The sequence below is a fragment of the Phoxinus phoxinus genome, assembly GCF_949152265.1.
Source record: "Phoxinus phoxinus genome assembly, chromosome: 18".
In the NCBI taxonomy this organism is placed as follows: Eukaryota; Metazoa; Chordata; class Actinopteri; order Cypriniformes; family Leuciscidae; genus Phoxinus; species Phoxinus phoxinus.
In genome coordinates, this window is record NC_136893.1 from 4,435,310 (window position 1) to 4,454,556 (window position 19,247).

Genomic DNA, 19,247 nt, shown 5'->3' on the forward strand with positions numbered 1-19,247 from the left:
GAGGTTAGCTCAGTATACAGGTTTATTACTCGTGGCTTTCCTTTACCTGCGTAGTAGTCTCTCAAAATCTGTAGAGCTGCGCGCCCATCGTCGGCTGCTTCTCGCATTACAAGCGACAAACTTTTATCGTCCAAGAACTGGATTAATTCCGCATATGCCTCTGCATTTGAAGCCGCTTCTTCCGGTGTCTCCACACCCGCGGATTCCGTAGTAATTATCTCTTTCAGGCCTTGCAACCGGAGGTGGCCCAAAAACTTAACCTCCCAAAGTTCATAATTCTTTTCATCCCCATCGAACAGTAGCCGCGACCAGCGACCGCTATGTTCCGTTTTTCTGGCGTTAGACCGACTCATGGCTCTACCAAAACAAACGCTTGACTTCCTGACAGACTGGGCCCATAACCTGTTCACAGAGTAAAAACGCAACAACGTATCTGACTTAACGCACACAGAGCTGCAGCTGTGCTCACTCAAGGTGATTTTATTCATTAAACAATCACAAATGTACACACCCCCATTATTCCTCACGTGTCATTTCACTCATTTCATAAATAAATATCAATCAATAATAAAAAATAATACAAAGAAAAATAAACAATGCACATTGAGAGCACACGGTTAACAGGCACGTTACCAAACAAAGCTGCAGAAGTCCCTTGATATACAACAGTGGAATCAATCTGGGATCAGTGCAGTTCTATCTAATCTCATCTAAATGAAATTGTGCCAATGAGACCACAACTCATGTTATGTGTAGCCTGGTCAACGGATTTGCATATTGAGTAATAATATAAAGTATACACGTGATAATAATTAGGAATTGACGTTAGTAATTGAAAAAATATTTTGGGTGTTCTTTTTTTTTTTTTTTTTTTTACAATTTATGCCATAGGGTAATCGTTATGTTAAATCGTTTACATAAATAATGACTCAATCATTTCCCTTTTTATGCATCAGGTAGGGTTGCGAAGCACCAATTCCGATAGGCTACTGCATGACATTTCAAACTTCATTAATCACGTGATATTGTCAATTCGATACAAGCATCGGCACAGTTTGTGATACAATAGTGCTTTGAAAACTGCATCAGAGCTCCAGTATCAACCGTCCGACGTTACTGAGTCTGTGTTTTCCCTGCCTGTCAGCTTGTTCCAAAGTATTATTAAACTTTGAGTTTTCAGTCTGTTCCTGAGATAACCATAGTGTGACAATACTCAAAGACTAGGAAAACAACCCACGAGTTGCCTAATCAGTTCATACAACTTCCTGATTTGTGCATGACCACATAGGAGAATTAAGTGCTTTTGTGGTCTTCAAAGATGTAAACACCGTGATTTCTATAATATATTTTAGAGTACAATTCTTCATCTGGTCAAAAGGTAAAGAAAATAATAAAATGTTTAAATCCTTGTATCTTTATTCCTGCTAGTATCTGTGGTCATCCAGGCCAAGTTGCAGAGGTCACAGTTTAGTGAAGGAAAATGTTCACATTTGTAGCGGCTGCTTTGGTCTTCTGGTCATCTTGTTTTTTGACGACAGAGTATTGAGGGATAACTTATCCGTAAACACTAGCTTCCCCTCCAGAGTCTAGACTTGTCCTTTGCTGTAGTTTAATGTCTGCGGGGAGAAGGAATGTTTGGACACTGAATCTCTGTAGTGTCACCACATCAGGCATAGATGCCAAGAGCTGGCGGACATAAGCGTAGCCGTTCAGCTCCAGTGAGTCCAGGAGGAGTGGGTGGGCAGGACCTGTGTCATGACACCCGAACCTCCGGTACCGTTCTGTCATCTTTAAAGTGTGATGTGACCAATCTTCTTAATTATGAAAACGAAATTCCGTTTTTTCTGTTCAGTGGTGGTAAATCATCATTACCCGCTTATTCAACACGGCCGGCACAGCAATCTCAACTTCATTCAGCAGAAGAAATGACACTTTACTTTGTAAACCAATACCCAAGGTCCTTATAGAAAAAAGACTAACTGCATAATTTGGTCATTTGGAAACTTTATAAAATTATATTGCATGCCTATGCAACAATCTGAACTGAAAACTCATGCTTTACCTTTGCTATAATTAATGTCATGTTACACCCCTTTCCAGACCTTTTGCCTAATCTCAATAACAAAGAGATTAGGGTGTGGACTTGTCCATTTCCACTGTCATGTAGTAGAGCGCTTCACAAGCATGAGCTGGCATATCGAGCTGGCATATCAAACTTACACTCTGACTGTCTCCTCCCTCTTTCGCTCGGTTTATAAAGCCCACAGTCGTCCGCTGCTCTTGTGTTTGTCTTGAAAGCGATCATGTGGGCGACTCTCATGAAGTTAGACCTGGCCTCTGTAGGCCTGGCTCTGTTTCTGGGCTTGATCTTTCTGGTTCTGTTCGAGATCATCAGGATGAATTCCTACAGAGGTCGAACTCCTCCTGGTCCCAGACCTTTGCCTTTTGTGGGTACCATACCATATTTTTTGAAGAACCCAATGGAGTTTCTGAGATCAGTGAGTATTTGCTTTGAGCTTATTGTATAAAGTCTTTGTGCAAAGGTATCTTATGTTCTCTTTGTACTTAAGTTATGTTGACTTTCCTCGCAAGTGAGATGATTGTCTAAACCACTTTAGTTGTGTTGAAGTGCTGTGAAATCTGCTCTGAGTAGATGCCTCAGTATGGAGAGATGACCACTTTGTATCTCGGGAGGAAGCCAGCGATACTCCTCAATACAATCCAGGTCACGAAAGAAGCCCTGGTCCAAAATGCTTCATCTTTTTCAGGAAGGCCACCTGTACCACTTCCAAACTGGATCAGTAATGGATATGGTCAGTAATACATTGTATTAATTGTAGGGAACTAGTACTGTATATCCAAGTTTTGATGAAATGGAATAAGGGAAATAATTGTTGACAGTTGCCATAACTAACCCTGCTGGAAAATGAAGCTAAAAGTTTCTTACATGGTTTTTATAGTCTTCTGAAGCTAGACTTGATCAACCAGCAAGTGAAGTTGATACTTGAAACCTCTCAAGATAAATGCATAAATGTGGTCTTGGTTTGGATCTGGGCCTCAAGAAGTCTACTGCTAGTCTAGACCTGGGAATCTACCAGCCAATGAGGCCGAGGTCAACATGGTCTTGGTCGAGATGGTTGGGGCTGGTAGACCTACGCATCTGTTTAAGTTGTCTGTCTTTCTTTGTTCAACTTGTCTGTATATTTCCTCGTAACTCTGAAGGTCTGTTCTCTGTCCATTAGGCATAATAATGGTCACATTTGGTCACACTTGGAGACAGCAGAGAAGGTTTGCTCTGCACACGCTCAGAAACTTTGGCCTGGGAAAGAAGTCTGTGGAGGAACGCGTGACAGAGGAAAGCAGTTACCTGCTTTCTGAAATGCTCAAATCAGAAGGTTAAACATGCTACATTACACAAGTATGAGGACATGAATGCGTGGCCAAAACATTTAAAGTGCATAGTCCCATTGTACCTTAGTATTCATGTTAGCTTTAAATGCCATTAAACCATGTGTTATTCAGAGTTTCACTTTAAACAATTAAAATACTCCTTGCCAAAAACTAACACAAGGTTGTCTTTGTTGAAGGCAAGCCTTTCGATCCCCAACATCCAATACATAATGCTGTTTCCAACATTATCTGTTCCATCGTCTTTGGGGATCGGTTTGACTACGATAACAATCGCTTCGCATACCTTCTGGAAATCCTGAAGGAGAACATCAATCATTCAGGGTTAATAGTTGGGCAGGTATGAGCAAGTGTTAAAATTGTATTTTGCTTAAAGGAACACGGCGACTTTTTGGAACTTTTGCTTATTCACCATATCTCCCAGAGTTAGATAAGTCCATACATACCCTTTTCATCTGACCTTGTTGTTTGTACATTCTGTGACTATACAAATCACAACATGTAAATAGGAAAATGTTGCTGTTATTTTGTCACTTATTGGGAGCAGTATGCTAGCTGGAGCCATTTACCTCCAGTCTTTGTGCTAAGCTAGGCTAGCGGTGGGTGCGTCAGACAGTTACGGCACGCACGGAGATGAAAAGGGTATGTATGGACTTATCTAACTCTTTGGGACTTTAGCTTATTCACTGTATCCCCCAAAGTCGGCGTGTTCCTTTAACTGTCTAGTATCAACTAGTATCTAACCGGATCTTGCTCTACTGTCTGCATTCCCATAGGTTGTCGACACATTGAATCGTTAATCTTTAGCAATAATGTGCTAAACCTTACCAGCGGTCACATTTGTGCCGCATCAAAACCTCAGCTTTGTAAAAGTTAGTGTTCCTGTTGCTTTTTTGCTTTTATTGGCTGTCATTTTCATCACCAACACTACCTACATCGAGGTTGTCTCCAATTTTGTGTATTTGCTTGTTAAAAACATCAACAAACAATTTGATTGTCGAATAAGGCTGTATGCAACAAAGGGAACCACTTGACCAGAGATGTCCAACCCTGATCCTGGAGGTCCACTTTCGCAAGGCTGGAAGCTTATGCTGCTTTTTTGAAACGATAATCAGAACAAAAGGCAGTTGAAGGAGGATGTGTATAATAAAAAATATTTATCTTAAGCATCAAGTTTGTCAGTTGGTAGTACCTGGATGATGTACTTTTTCCAGCTAGATTCTGAAGGGTGCATCCAATGGACACTTTACTATCCCAAAAGGCTACTGGAGAGTACTTGTTTACTGCTCATAAAGTAATTACTCAAAAGAAGTATCTACTCTGAGAGTATGTGATTTAGGATACAGAAAATGTCTTCAGAATTGCAAGAAACTTCTAGGCAGGTGTTTTGGAGCAGGTTGAAACTAAACTTCTGCTGTTAATGCTGCATAGTTATCTGTAGCCTTTTTCTTTTCCAGGTGTTTAACTTGCTTCCCATCATCAAACATTTCCCAGGGCCACACCAGAAAATCTATCAGAACGGCGAAGAGTTGAAGGCTTTCTTCAGGGAATCAGTCAAAGCACACCAAGAAACTCTGGATCCAGACAGTCCACGAGACTTCATTGATGCCTACCTGCTTGAGATTGAGAAAGTGAGATCATCACAACCAACCCTTCTAAAAAAAAATTAATCCACTTTTTGATGCTAGTTACTATTTGGAAAGGTGGCAGCAATTTTGCCAAGTAACACATTCTTGAATGAACATCTTTTGTTACGAACTACCCCTAAAATCTGAAGGAGTACCCCAACTCCATTTCTAACTCTTATAGGAATTTTGTTCTATGGCCAACAATTTCCTACAAGGTGAAATGACAGGCTGCTAGATAACTAGAAATGCATAGATCAATTTACATGCTTTCTGTTTTCCTCGGTGCAGCAAAAGTCCAACGAGGACTCCACGTTTCACGAGGAGAACATGGTTATGTCAGTAGCTGATTTGTTCCTTGCTGGAACCGACACCACATCGACCACCATCAGATGGGGGCTCATCTACTTGACACAAAACCCAGATGTACAAGGTACTTAGGATTAACATTGCATGTTAACGGGAATGCATGAACTGATAAATGTATATCTTGTATGTTCTGTAATTCGCTTTGGATAGAAGCATCTGCCAAGTACATAAAGGGGATGAGTAAAGAGTAAAGTTCTTTTGCATGCATTTTAAGGGTTTTCTGCATTTTAATTCTGTCTATCAGACAGTCAAAGTCAAGACAGTTCTATCAAAGTCAATTGCTTTAAGAAACAGACCAAATCTTAGTAATTATTCACTGAAAATCTCCTCCTCCACAGCTCTCGAATCTCATTTGTGCATATATAGGTGGCTTGGCATGTCATGATTGGTTTTGAGATGCACAAAAACCAGTGACATTTGGTCTTATTTATGTCAAACCTTCTTGCATGTCCAAGACAATATTGCAATGATGTGTCTTACATGCACAAATGTGTATTTTACCAGTTGTAAGTTCATGGTTCCCCTGTTGTTGTTTTTGTCGCAATGAAAAGTTCTGTTCTGTAAAATTGTCTTTTTATTTTACTTCAAAGCTCTAGACTCCAAGTTTTGAGCTTTTAGTCGCCAAATGGAAATGTTGAATTGGAAAAAATATTGTATAATTTGTAAACGCAACTAGGTTAATACAGATTTTCCTTGTAGCACACAGGTAGCCCCATCCCAAACACACCACTTAGAGTACGTTTTTAAAGCGCCACAGTGTTTCATTAAGTCAACCTTCCAGTTGCTTACTTGTTGTGTTTTTAACACTGAGAAACTTACACACATGAACATTAATGACGTTACAGAGCGATGTCATGAGGAGATTGTTCGGGTGTTGGGTTACGACCGCTCTCCCAGCATGGATGACCGTGACAAACTACCGTACACGTATGCCACAGTTCATGAGTTTCAGCGATTTGGCAACATTGTACCATCTGGCGTGATTCATGAAACAACTCAGCCCACAAAACTACGAGGATACGACCTTCCCAAGGTAATGAATGGAGACTGGATGTGTTGTTTTTCTTGATTGAAATTGTTCCACTAACAAACATAATCTTTCTAGGGCACCGAGATACTGACTAACTTGACAGCAATTTTAACTGATAAGGAGCACTGGAAGTATCCAGACACTTTTAACCCAGATAATTTCTTAGACGATAATGGACATTTCTTCAAACCAGAGTCTTTCCTCCCTTTCTCCTTGGGTGAGTCACCTGTGACTATGATAGCAGTAGACCAAGAGCAAAGCCAACTAGGTTAAAACCCATTGTGTTTTATCTCTATTTATCAGGTCCGAGGGTATGTCTCGGTGAGACTCTAGCTAAGATGGAGCTCTTCCTCTTCGTCACTTCTCTCTTGCAGCGGATTCGTTTCTCCTGGCCACCTGGTGAGCAGCAGCCAGACATGAATGGGATTGTTAGTGTGGTCCGCTCTCCTGAGCCATACAACATCATCTGCCACAGCCGAGGCTCCTAAGATTGACCATCAGTAATCTTTCCTGCATTAATGGAGTTTCCAAAGCTTCCGTAGCTGGTTTAGACCGCTCTAAAACTTGATGTTAAAGGAACACGCCACCGTTTTTTGAAATAGGGGTTATTCACCGTCTCCCCTACATTTAGATCGGTGGGCAAACGCATTTTTGTCTCAGTGCATGCATTGTCTTATTCTGGCAGCGCCGTCGCTAGCTTAGCATAATGAATGGAATCCTTTTTTGCCGGATGGCATGTCGTGACTTGGGTGTAGAGCTATCACGCGTAGTGATTAGTTCAGGTGTTGCGTGATATATCTGCGCCCAAGTAGCAGTGCTTCGCCTGTGCTTCACCCCAATATAGTTCCAAGTTAATATCTGGCTAGGAAATTTGTACTCGTTGTAGATGCGCAGGCCAGAAGAAGTAATTAGGCGTTGCCAGACTAAGACAATGCATGCACTGAGACAAAAATGCGTTTGCCCATCTATCTAAATGTTGGGAGACGGTGAATAACCCCTATTTCAAAAAACGGTGGCGTATTCCTTTAATATTTTAGCTAAGGAATTATTTTCTAGATTAAAAGTTATGGATGCTGTAAACCTGTAATAAATGTAAACCCTGAATATCACAATAAATTACTGCAGTGCTGCTGTAATATCATTGTAAAGATTTGTTTCTCTCATGATGTAATCTCTCATGTGATAGCTTATATTACAACAGACAAGCCTGTACAGGTCTAAACTAGATGTATGGCTATTCACGTGGAGCTGTAACACACCCTGTTAGTGTGCATGTTTGAAACTCGTTGAGTTCATGCATCAAGAACATAATGGTACTATATTTATATGCCCCCAAAAATCTATTCATATGAGTGGGGAAAAATCACAAATGCTTTCAAATCAAAGTTTTCATTTAATGCAGATCCTTTTTGACAATATTTTATCAAACATAGTGTCATTTTAGGAGGATGCATGTATTGTATACAAATGTAGTAGCCTATATTTAAAAATAAATCTTATAAAAAAATTAATTCTTGTGATAATTTCTTTTAAAACATTTCTTTTAACATTTCAAATGTGTAATTATTAGTATATACATTTATAATCAATCATATAAATCTCATACTCTAAGACTAGGGAAAACAAGTTGCCTAATCAGTTCACAACTTCCTAAATTTTGCAGATATTTCCTGATTTGTGCGTGACCATACAAGAATTAAGTGCTTTTGTGGTCTTCAAAGATGTAAACACCGCGATTTCTATAATATATTTCTATACAATTCTTCATCTGGTCAAAAGTAAAAAAAATTTTTTACAAATCCATGTATCCTTATTTACTGCTATTACCTGTGGTCATCCATGCTAAGTTTTAGAGGTCACAGTTTAGTGAAGGAACATGTTCACATTTGTATAGCGGCTGCTTTGGTCATCTGGGCAAATTTCCTGTTTTTTGACAGCAGAGTTATGAGGGATAACTTATCCATAAACTCTGGCTACCCCTCCAGAGTTGTCCTGTGCTGTAGTTTAATGTCTGCAGGGAGAAGGAATGTTTGGACACCGAATCCATGTAGTGTCACCACATCAGGCATAGATGCCAAGAGCTGGCGGACAGAAGCGTAGCCGTCCAGCTCCACTGAGTCCAGGAGGAGCGGGCAGGACCTGCGTGCTTTACTCAAAGTGACGCCTGCAGGATATTGGACCATCAGATCCCGAAGTGCTTTCTTCAGCTTTATCAGGTCAGTGCTTCGTTCTGATGGATGGATGGGTCATATTATATATAGAAAAAAAATCAGGTTAGGCTACTATTGTCACACATTAAATGTACAGTCGGCATATAACATGCACAACACCAACATAATTGCAATTTTGTAATAAAAGTTGTTGGTCTGGGATATTAACGTAAAGACTAGTTAACAGAAATAGTTCCAGGTTACCTTTTTGTAAGGGGGCAATCGGCAATGTAGATTATTGCCCCCTTACAAAAAGGTATCCTGGAACTATTTTGATTAATAAACTACCCTCACAGACTAAGTATAGCTAAACTGTCGAGTAAACTTTCCTTTTTGGATTAAAGTATCATAAATTGTAAAATGACCTGTCATACTCACTTGTATCGGATGATGCTGGTGCTCCTTTAGCGAGCACTGCACTGTACAGTGTCGTGAAACCCGAACCTCCGGTACCGTTCTGTGTCATCTTCTTTAACGACTGCGATGTGATGCAGTCTTCTTAATTATAAAAAAAGGAAATTCCGTGAATGTGAAGTATAGTCACTGACCCGTTTGGTATCACATGTAGTGAATCAATCAGTAAAATAAAAACAAAATATATCAGCTGACTTTGAACGAAGTTAAACACCGCGTCTGGCATTTAAACGTATCGAAACTAACGTGTACATGACTCATTTGGATACAAATCATTTTACTGAACCGACACGTTTGAACTTTAGTGAATCTGTTGATTCAGCGATTCTTTTGAAATATCACCTTAATAATGTATCGAATTAGATTTATCGGTTTGTTGATATCACTCTGACAAAAAGCAAAGTGTGAGGCATGTTTATATTATGGTAAAATCAGGCTATTTTTTTATCACACATTATTAGGGATAGGCTAGGCTACACCCTTTGAAGCCAGCCTAACACTTGAAATATGTAGCCTATTAGTCAGCCATGTACGATTCCGTCTGATTTACCGTTCAAACGATTCACAAAGAACCGATACCAAAAAATGATTCGCGAGCCAAACCTTATGCTTTCGTTTTCTAATTCGTTTCCCCAGAAAGAAGAGCGCTATTATGTACGGTCATCTTCCTCATTTTTGCAGACAGGTGACGCCTTTTATCAACACGGAAACTTGTCGTGACAAAAATTAATCTAAAAAAATTCGATAATGGTGTTATGTAGATGTAGGCTTAGTGAGAATCAGTAGCTACGCCAGTTCTCATGACGATGATCAAAAACAAGTTCACTTCTCATTTACTTTTTTCCCTCTACATTGTTTGGGATACGTAGCCTAGGGGAGAGCGGGGCACAACGCAGCCTAGTTTTGACTTTCTCAGTTTGTGTAAATCTATTTAGGGTTTAGAGTAGCCTATTTATTTTTCACCACATTCATTTCCCACATGTCTAATTACAACCCAGTCTCACGGCAGTTCGTGATATGGTCACGTAATTTAATCTATTGATTCGTGGCACGGGCACGTTTATTTCGTTATTTTCGTAATTCCAGCACGTTTTTTAAAACTAATGTATTTCAATGGGAAGCATCTTTCGTGATCAAAGCACGATTCTATCTCCCTATCGGGCTGCAGTAGAGAAGCTGTTTAATCAACATTTATTCACGAGATCTTATCATGGTTTATGTATTTATTTTAATTATATTATTTCGTTCTTATTGCCAGGGAAGCTGGATTGCTTTGCTGTTTATTGATATTTTAAAAAAAAAATTATTAGTAGGAAATCGCGCTGAAGAAGTCTCATTCCGAACACCTCGCGATATTTGGCATCAGTTCACGTGTGCCAGATGTTGGTAAGTAGTCGTAAATACGCTGTCCTAATAATGTTTGATATAATGTATTTTCTGTGTGTCGAAATTAATCAGATTAGCTCAAGTTCAGTCACTGCATTATCAACGGAGGCTTTGCGTTTCATTGCTTTCTATGAAAATGGTTTCTATGGTGATTAAACACTGTCTGTCACGTGATGTGCTATACAGTAGGCCTAGAGTAGACCTTCAATCAGTTAATCATATTCATATCAGGTTTTTAAGTTGTACAATTAGTTCCAAAGTTGTATATGTAGTAGAAGCACAGTAAAAACAACACCATGCTTTTACCACAGTAACATTAGTTTTACTGTGATAAGTGTAGTAAAAAGACAGTAATCACACAACTTACCATGCTTTTACCACACTATTGGTAGTTTTAATGTGGTACTTATTGTAAATGCACAGTAACCACAACACTAACCATGCTTTTACCTCAGTAACCTTAGTTTTACTGTGATGGGTAGTAAAGGACAGCAATCACAAAACTTACCATGCTTTTACCTCAGTATTGGTAGTTTTAAAGTGATAATTGTTGTAAATTATGCATATTAACCACAACACCTACCATGCTTTTAATGCTTAATAATGTAACATCCAATATTTGTAAGGAAAATCAGTACTTTTTCCTTTAAATAATCCTATATATTATACATAATGATATTTTATTTTCTCTGTTTTCAGCTGAAAAGGCCAAAAGGGCCTTTCAAACTCAGTCAGCCCATTATTGTTTGAGGACAAGTAAACGGAGGAGACGGACCGCTGCAAAGACAAATATTCGCAATGGTACGTATGTGTTGGTTTTAACCCTAAATCAAACATTTTATCAAGCATTTGTTGTTTCTTAAACCTGTTCTTACAAAACCCATAGCCCAATCAGTATGAACAGTCTCAAAGTCTTAATAATTCACAAGATTTAACAAGTTGTCAAATTCGTACGATACTAGTACATATTTGTATACTCGTACATAATCCTGCAGCTTTTACTCCTAGTGCTCATTGGCTACTGCCTTAATTCCTGTACATATTTATCGCGATATTTGTAAATCAGTTGCGCCCCTTCTTGGATAGTAGTCTGATGTCCCACACACTGTCAGAAAGTTTATATTAATTGCATTGTGTAATAATTAAAATTATTACAAATTAGTCCCTGTCTGTTGTGTTCATGTTCCAATGTCCAATGATACATGATGTCTCTCCACACCTCATAACCTACCTCTGTTTGCAAGAGTGGAAAAGCTAATCTGACTTGTCACATGACATCAGATACGCGATTATTTTGTCGTAATCAGATCAGTTACACTGCTGATAACTGTCTCGTTTGCATATAAATCATGTTATTTTTAAACGAGTTCATATGATTATTGCTTGCTATTAAAGACATACTTTTATTCATAGAAATGCCCACATGTCAGTGAACGTATAACATAAAAATGCTTTTAACATTTAATTATGCAACACTCTTTACAGAAATATATCCCACAGTTATGGATAAACTCCCAACATCATCATCAAGTCCTGTGCTGGGCACATTGGGCAACAAGTGTCCTCCAACGTATTCGATCCGTGGCCAAGTTCTCCGCATCTTCCCATGGGACACTGACATTGTTCAGGTCTTCGTGAAACATCTGTCTCCATGTCTTCCTTGGTCTTCCCTGTCTCCTGCATCCTCCTAGTGGTGTCCACTTCATCACTGTCTTTGGGTGGTGTTGTTTGGGCATGCGTCGGATGTGTCCAGCGAGGTGCACCCTTTGCTCTGTCACAGTTTCTGAAAGTCTTCATGTGAAGTCCCACTCCTCCTCAAGATCTCTTTGATATATGCAGAACCAATATTGAAAATAGTGATTTATCTTTTTTCCATATTGTTAAAGCATTTTGTTTTCTCTTTTCAGCTTCATAAACTGTGCTTGATGTCTGCCTAATGCCTTCATCAAAGAAGCGTCAGTGCTCATCAGGTGTTTTCCTAAAGGACATATTCATTGCCATCCATTAGTTCTAGTCATGCAGTGACTTCATGATGCAATAGACACATGTATATTTCTGCAAGTGTATAGCAGGTGTTTGTCCGAACAATTGAAGTGAGAGTGTTCAGGAAAACCTTTAGAAAACAATCCATATTTATGGAAATCTTATTGGTGCTGAAAGAATATTACAGAAATGAGACACTTGACATAATGGACATTATTCTGAGTTTGTTACCTTTACATTTAGATGGACTTAATGTCTTACATTTAGCTTCATTAAACCTTTTATTACAGTGGTCACTATAGTAAATGTCCACCATAACTACATCTATGGTATCATCATTACATCACTACCTGGTTAATGTAAATGTAATATACCCGTGAATGTATTTTATTGAAGCATTTTCTTACTGACGTTTATAATCATTAACTATTTTAAGTTGCCTTTCATTTAGTGACAAAAAAAGTGATTAATGATCACAAGGATATAGAATTAAAGGTGAGAATGTAAAACGTTGTGCTTACGTTTTTGCCTATTTGTTCTTTAAAGCGAAGAAACAAATATATTTTCACATAAAAAAGTTGAATCTCATCTCTTGGTTTGTAAAAATATAACTTCATCATAGCGATTTGTTTTAACGTTACTGTATATGTCCCTATAATAGATTGCCCCTGTATCTTATACCTGTTTTTTTATATAATTAACTTATTTTTATACTGTTGTGCAGTAGGTTTGGCACTACATTTGTCTTTAAACAGTTTGACATTAAATATTGGAATATGCTTTCAAAATTGTGTGCATTCATTGTGATTTTGTTACATTTATTTGAATATAATTGATATACCTTTGATATACTATACATACACTGTAAATGTTAGAAGCACTTTAGTATATGTAATTATCTTTAATTAAAATACTGCAAAACTACCCCTGCTGTAGGCCATTGCTTAGAAAAAAGTTTATCTTTCAAATGTATTATGAATTAGTCTAATCAAATAAGCACATTTGTGTCATTGATCATGTGATCTCGTTTTTGGATGGTAACCACACAAAGGAGTCTTTTGTTTTTAAATGTGAGTTTTATAATTTAATTAGAATTAATACATTACAGCCCAAATATTGTTTGGGTTTAAATATTTAAGGTATCTATCCCTGTAGCCGGAACCAGAAGAGATCTGTCATCATTTACCATAAATGGGCAAGTAAGTGTGACGCATCTGTACAGCTGGATTGTTATTGGCTGTGACTTTATCGCAGAACTCGCTGTGATTGGACTATCGTTTAACCCATATAAAACGGCGCTTCATGTTACAAAGTATGTTTTGGTGTTATTATTGCATTAGTTATACATAAAGTTAATGATAAAGTGTCTCTGTTTTGTGAGAAATTGCTCCTTTACTGAGATCCCCACCCTAACCCTAAGCATGGCTGCACATTTCAATGAACTACAGGACAATGTTTCCTGTTCCATTGATAGCATGACAGAGATATGTGGGTAATGTAGTTTAAAACGTTTAGTAATGAAACAATAAATGTTAAATACATAATATCTTTAATGGACAACTGGATATCTAAATTTGTTCATTGTGCAAACCTTTATGACATATATGAGGGACAGGCTGAAATTTGATAATTTACTGTGAGCACTTTAAAAATAACCTTTATGCCAGCTGTCCGTATATGTCAGAAAACTGGGCCCAACATTATTTAGTAAACATAGCATAAGCAGTTGTCCTGCCGATTTTCTCTTTGATACACTAACCAGACTGTGAGTTACAGCCATTTGAAATGTGCAGTTTTTTGCTCTTCTGGGGGCCGCTGGGCCCTTGGGGGTGGAAGTGCAGTACAATCTACACAGATCTACACACACTATTACACAGGAATAATGCACCATTCAGTAAAACAAACAAAACAAAACAAGTGCTACATTTCCTTTTCACCCCTTCTGATTGCTGCTTATATGCCTGACATCAGTAACGTCTATGCTTTCATTTTAAATGCAGTAGGCTAGTAGATGTTCTAGAATGATCAACATGGATCATCTTCAATTATGCTTGAAGTGTTTATAGCAAGATAGCCACTGCAGCCTCTTGTTATTCACATAGCTTCCCTTTATTTCACTGCAAACATTGCAGTTGCAGCTTATACATGCAAGTATGTGCAACTTTTGTTGCATTGTTTTGTTGCAACTTTTGTCCCAAATATCATTAACCAGATCTAAATGTGTATGTCCTAAGAAAAAGAATCATGGTAATTAATTATATGTAGTTGTTTTTAAATTATGAACTAAACTAAAGAAATATGAAATTAAAATTTCTCAAATATTGTTTTTATTTACTGTACCAAACACCACTTTCAATACACAATATTCACCATACTTTTTTACACAATACTTTATTGGAGGACACAGCATAAAGTTGATAAAGTAGCATAAAGACAATGAGATTCAAGATAAATAAAAATGTGTCTTCAAAAATACATTAACATCATATTAATCCATTCACAGCTGCTGAGCCACAAAATGAGTGCCAGAGAATCATATTCAGTCACCTATGATACAGAAAACAGATTTGATATTGTGTTGGAAAATAATGATTCATTATCACTAAACTGGTTTCTTGCTCTTCCCTGTACATGTCTCGATCATGTTCATGTTCTTCTTCCTCGTCTAAACAGTTTGTTCAGGTGTACCCTACAGTACAACAGAAGAACGGAAGATGTGATCACTGATGTGGTGTAGCTTTTTCTCAACCAGAGGAAGAAGTCTCAACATCCCATTGTCAGGCGTTCTCCAGTCCTGGTCTGAAAGTAAAGCAAAAAACACAAACAATACAAATTAAGTTGTTTAATGGACAGTCAGGTCAGCTTATGGCTACGTTTACACGTGGATGGCTATTTTCATAAACGGACATTTCACCCCTCTTCGTTTTCAAAAATAACATCGTGCACACGAACCCGTGTATATGCCGTCCAGAGCATGCCAAACCTGTAGGTGGCAGTGTAACGAGAAGCTCAAGCCCACGTTAGCCAATCAGAATCCCCAAAATAGTCTCATATTGTGACGTCGCTGCCTAAAACTCAGTTTTTCTCAGTTTACATGCAAACGTGCAAACAAAGTTTTCCAAAATCTCCACTTTGGCCGGAGTTTTTAGAAATAATAGTTTTCTGTGATAAAAACTGGGTTTTCGTGTAAATGAGAGGCCAAACCGCAGGGAAATATCAGTGTCTTCACTTCGTGTAAACGGGGCCTATGTTCTGCGATATATTAAGCAGTGATGGGCTACTCTGGCCCTTAGCGTCCACTGTCCTGCAGATTTGGCTCCAACCTCAAACCCTCCTGCCTATTGTCTATAAGTAAAGCTGAAGACTTTCATATGTGCTCAATTAGGGTTGGAGGTAAACTCTCAACCTTAAAAAGGAGAACGCAAAAGGGCCAGAGTTGCCCGTTCCTGATTTAAATTTACAAAGCAGCAGTCAGTACATTATATAATATACACATTGATTTATTTTATACATATATATTTATATATGTATAAAATAAATCAATGTGTATATTATATAATGTACTGACTGCTGCTTTGTAAATTTAAATCAGGAACGGGCAACTCTGGCCCTTTTGCGTTCTCCTTTTTAAGGTTGAGAGTGTATATATATATATATGTATATATATATATATATATATATATATAATATTTCAGCACATTATATAAGCTAAGTACTGAACAAAAAATGTTTTACCCATATTAACAGCAACCTATTTTAAAATATCTTTAAGAAAGGCATGGTCTCTTTTGCCTTTGCAAGTGATGCTTGATTTTTTTCAAGACAACATACTCTTCTGTCACTTGTTTCAAGAGCTTCCTGTAACCTGTACAATGTAAAATTGTCAACATCAAATTATGTACTACATATTACAGCATTGTTTCAATACAAGACATACCAATGGATTTGCGCACCTTTCTGTCTTCTTTGGGCACCAGATGTTCCTTCCTCACCCGAAACAAAGGACTTATTCGATTAGCTTGTGTTGATATAAGGACTGGTCTTCCTTCTCTGCTGTAAAACAAGAAAGTATCTACTTACTCGTGCAATTACTATTGTTCTTGAAACATAAATTAAGACAGTTATAATTTACCTTACGATTCAGGAGAGAGCATTTGATGAGTAAATACTGATTGAAATGTTCTAGAAACTTTACCTAGGAAGGGCTGATCACGGCAAGATCCGCTGCGACTCACTAGTAGCTCTTGTGAGGGTTGGCTCTTAAAAGAGCTGTTGAGTTTGATGTTGTAGAGATCTAAAAAAAAGGACAAAGTAATCCTGCAATACAGAAAGGAAGGTAATTTTATTACATTACATGCAAGCAGTCAGTTATACAACTGTAGGATATATTTCTGTAAAGAGTGTAGCATAATTAAATGTTAAAAGCATTTTTATGTTATACGTTCACTGACATGTGGGCATTTCTATGAATAAAAGTATGTCTTTAATAGCAAGCAATAATCATATGAACTCGTTTAAAAATAACATGATTTATATGCAAACGAGACAGTTATCAGCAGTGTAACTGATCTGATTACGACAAAATAATCGCGTATCTGATGTCATGTGACAAGTCAGATTAGCTTTTCCACTCTTGCAAACAGAGGTAGGTTATGAGGTGTGGAGAGACATCATGTATCATTGGACATTGGAACATGAACACAACAGACAGGGACTAATTTGTAATAATTTTAATGAATACACAATGCAATTAATATAAACTTTCTGACAGTGTGTGGGACATCAGACTACTATCCAAGAAGGGGCGCAACTGATTTACAAATATCGCGATAAATATGTACAGGAATTAAGGCAGTAGCCAATGAGCACTAGGAGTAAAAGCTGCAGGATTATGTACGAGTATACAAATATGTACTAGTATCGTACGAATTTGACAACTTGTTAAATCTTGTGAATTATTAAGACTTTGAGACTGTTCATACTGATTGGGCTATGGGTTTTGTAAGAACAGGTTTAAGAAACAACAAATGCTTGATAAAATGTTTGATTTAGGGTTAAAACCAACACATACGTACCATTGCGAATATTTGTCTTTGCAGCGGTCCGTCTCCTCCGTTTACTTGTCCTCAAACAATAATGGGCTGACTGAGTTTGAAAGGCCCTTTTGGCCTTTTCAGCTGAAAACAGAGAAAATAAAATATTATTATGTATAATATATAGGATTATTTAAAGAAAAAAGTACTGATTTTCCTTACAAATATTGGATGTTACATTATTAAGCATTAAAAGCATGGTAGGTGTTGTGGTTAATATGCATAATTTACAACAATTATCACTTTAAAACTACCAATACTGAGGTAAAAGCATGGTAAGTTTTGTGATTGCTGTCCTTTACTACCCATCACAGTAAAACTAAGGTTACTGAGGTAAAAGCATGGTTAGTGTTGTGGTTACTGTGCATTTACAATAAGTACCACATTAAAACTACCAATAGTGTGGTAAAAGCATGGTAAGTTGTGTGATTACTGTCTTTTTACTACACTTATCACAGTAAAACTAATGTTACTGTGGTAAAAGCATGGTTAGTGTTGTGGTTACTGTGCATTTACAATAAGTACCACATTAAAACTACCAATAGTGTGGTAAAAGCATGGTAAGTTGTGTGATTACGGTCTTTTTACTACACTTATCACAGTAAAACTAATGTTACTGTGGTAAAAGCATGGTGTTGTTTTTACTGTGCTTCTACTACATATACAACTTTGGAACTAATTGTACAACTTAAAAACCTGATATGAATATGATTAACTGATTGAAGGTCTACTCTAGGCCTACTGTATAGCACATCACGTGACAGACAGTGTTTAATCACCATAGAAACCATTTTCATAGAAAGCAATGAAACGCAAAGCCTCCGTTGATAATGCAGTGACTGAACTTGAGCTAATCTGATTAATTTCGACACACAGAAAATACATTATATCAAACATTATTAGGACAGCGTATTTACGACTACTTACCAACATCTGGCACACGTGAACTGATGCCAAATATCGCGAGGTGTTCGGAATGAGACTTCTTCAGCGCGATTTCCTACTAATAAAATATTTTTTTTAAATATCAATAAACAGCAAAGCAATCCAGCTTCCCTGGCAATAAGAACGAAATAATATAATTAAAATAAATACATAAACCATGATAAGATCTCGTGAATAAATGTTGATTAAACAGCTTCTCTACTGCAGTCCGATAGGGAGATAGAATCGTGCTTTGATCACGAAAGATGCTTTCCATTGAAATACATTAGTTTTAAAAAACGTGCTGGAATTACGAAAATAACGAAATAAACGTGCCCGTGCCACGAATCAATAGATTAAATTACGTGACCATATCACGAACTGCCGTGAGACTGGGTTGCTAATTATCTAGTTTTGTTTTATTGTGTATAATTTTTTCTTGATTTACTCCGAAAGAATGTAAGTGAAATGTGACAAAATCCCCCATAGGTGGGTTACATTGTAACATGTGAGGGGCACATTGTAACCACCATATGACCGCTTAAAATGCTATCTTATCTAATAAAACAAATATACAAGTCAAACTAAAATATTTTCTCAAAATACAATTATTTACTTTTTCACATAAAATAATGGCATTTTTTTATAATTAAAAATAAACTGATTTTTGAGTTTGACAACAAACGCACCGGAAAAAACAGCTATACAGCATAGTTCAAAACAAAATTATAATGAATCATTTCTGAACATTAACTCTCAGTCTTTATTTAGATGTTTCTCATGTTTTCTCAATAGAATTCATAAA

General features: G+C 37.4%; 1 protein-coding gene and 2 long non-coding RNA genes across 4 annotated transcripts in view; 2 read left to right on the forward strand and 1 right to left on the reverse strand.

Annotated features, from left to right (window-relative positions):
• The first annotated feature begins 1,190 nt into the window (after positions 1-1,190).
• LOC306986266 (cytochrome P450 2B15-like) overlaps positions 1,191-19,247 on the forward strand; it is a 44,609-nt gene continuing 26,552 nt past the window's right edge. The window contains exons 1-10 of the mRNA XM_079589334.1: positions 1,191-2,498; positions 2,654-2,813; positions 3,243-3,395; positions 3,588-3,748; positions 4,866-5,039; positions 5,325-5,466; positions 6,248-6,435; positions 6,508-6,649; positions 6,736-7,449; positions 7,489-8,643. Coding sequence (XP_079445460.1) covers positions 2,304-2,498; positions 2,654-2,813; positions 3,243-3,395; positions 3,588-3,748; positions 4,866-5,039; positions 5,325-5,466; positions 6,248-6,435; positions 6,508-6,649; positions 6,736-6,920 — 1,500 coding nt within the window. The 5' untranslated portion in view covers positions 1,191-2,303 and the 3' untranslated portion in view covers positions 6,921-7,449; positions 7,489-8,643. Of the gene's footprint in view, positions 2,499-2,653; positions 2,814-3,242; positions 3,396-3,587; positions 3,749-4,865; positions 5,040-5,324; positions 5,467-6,247; positions 6,436-6,507; positions 6,650-6,735; positions 7,450-7,488 lie in introns of the transcript that reaches the window.
• Positions 7,813-9,738, reverse strand: LOC306986271. Its single transcript, XR_013794947.1, has 2 exons — positions 9,021-9,738; positions 7,813-8,662 (listed from the first exon to the last, which is right to left on the reverse strand). It is a non-coding gene; the product is annotated as an uncharacterized lncRNA (long non-coding RNA).
• Positions 9,658-13,357, forward strand: LOC306986272. 2 transcript variants are annotated; one of them, XR_013794948.1, is made up of 4 exons: positions 9,658-9,741; positions 10,315-10,442; positions 11,142-11,243; positions 11,928-13,357. It is a non-coding gene; the product is annotated as an uncharacterized lncRNA (long non-coding RNA). The 2 variants fall into 2 exon arrangements; XR_013794949.1 differs by having other exon boundaries at positions 9,691-10,442.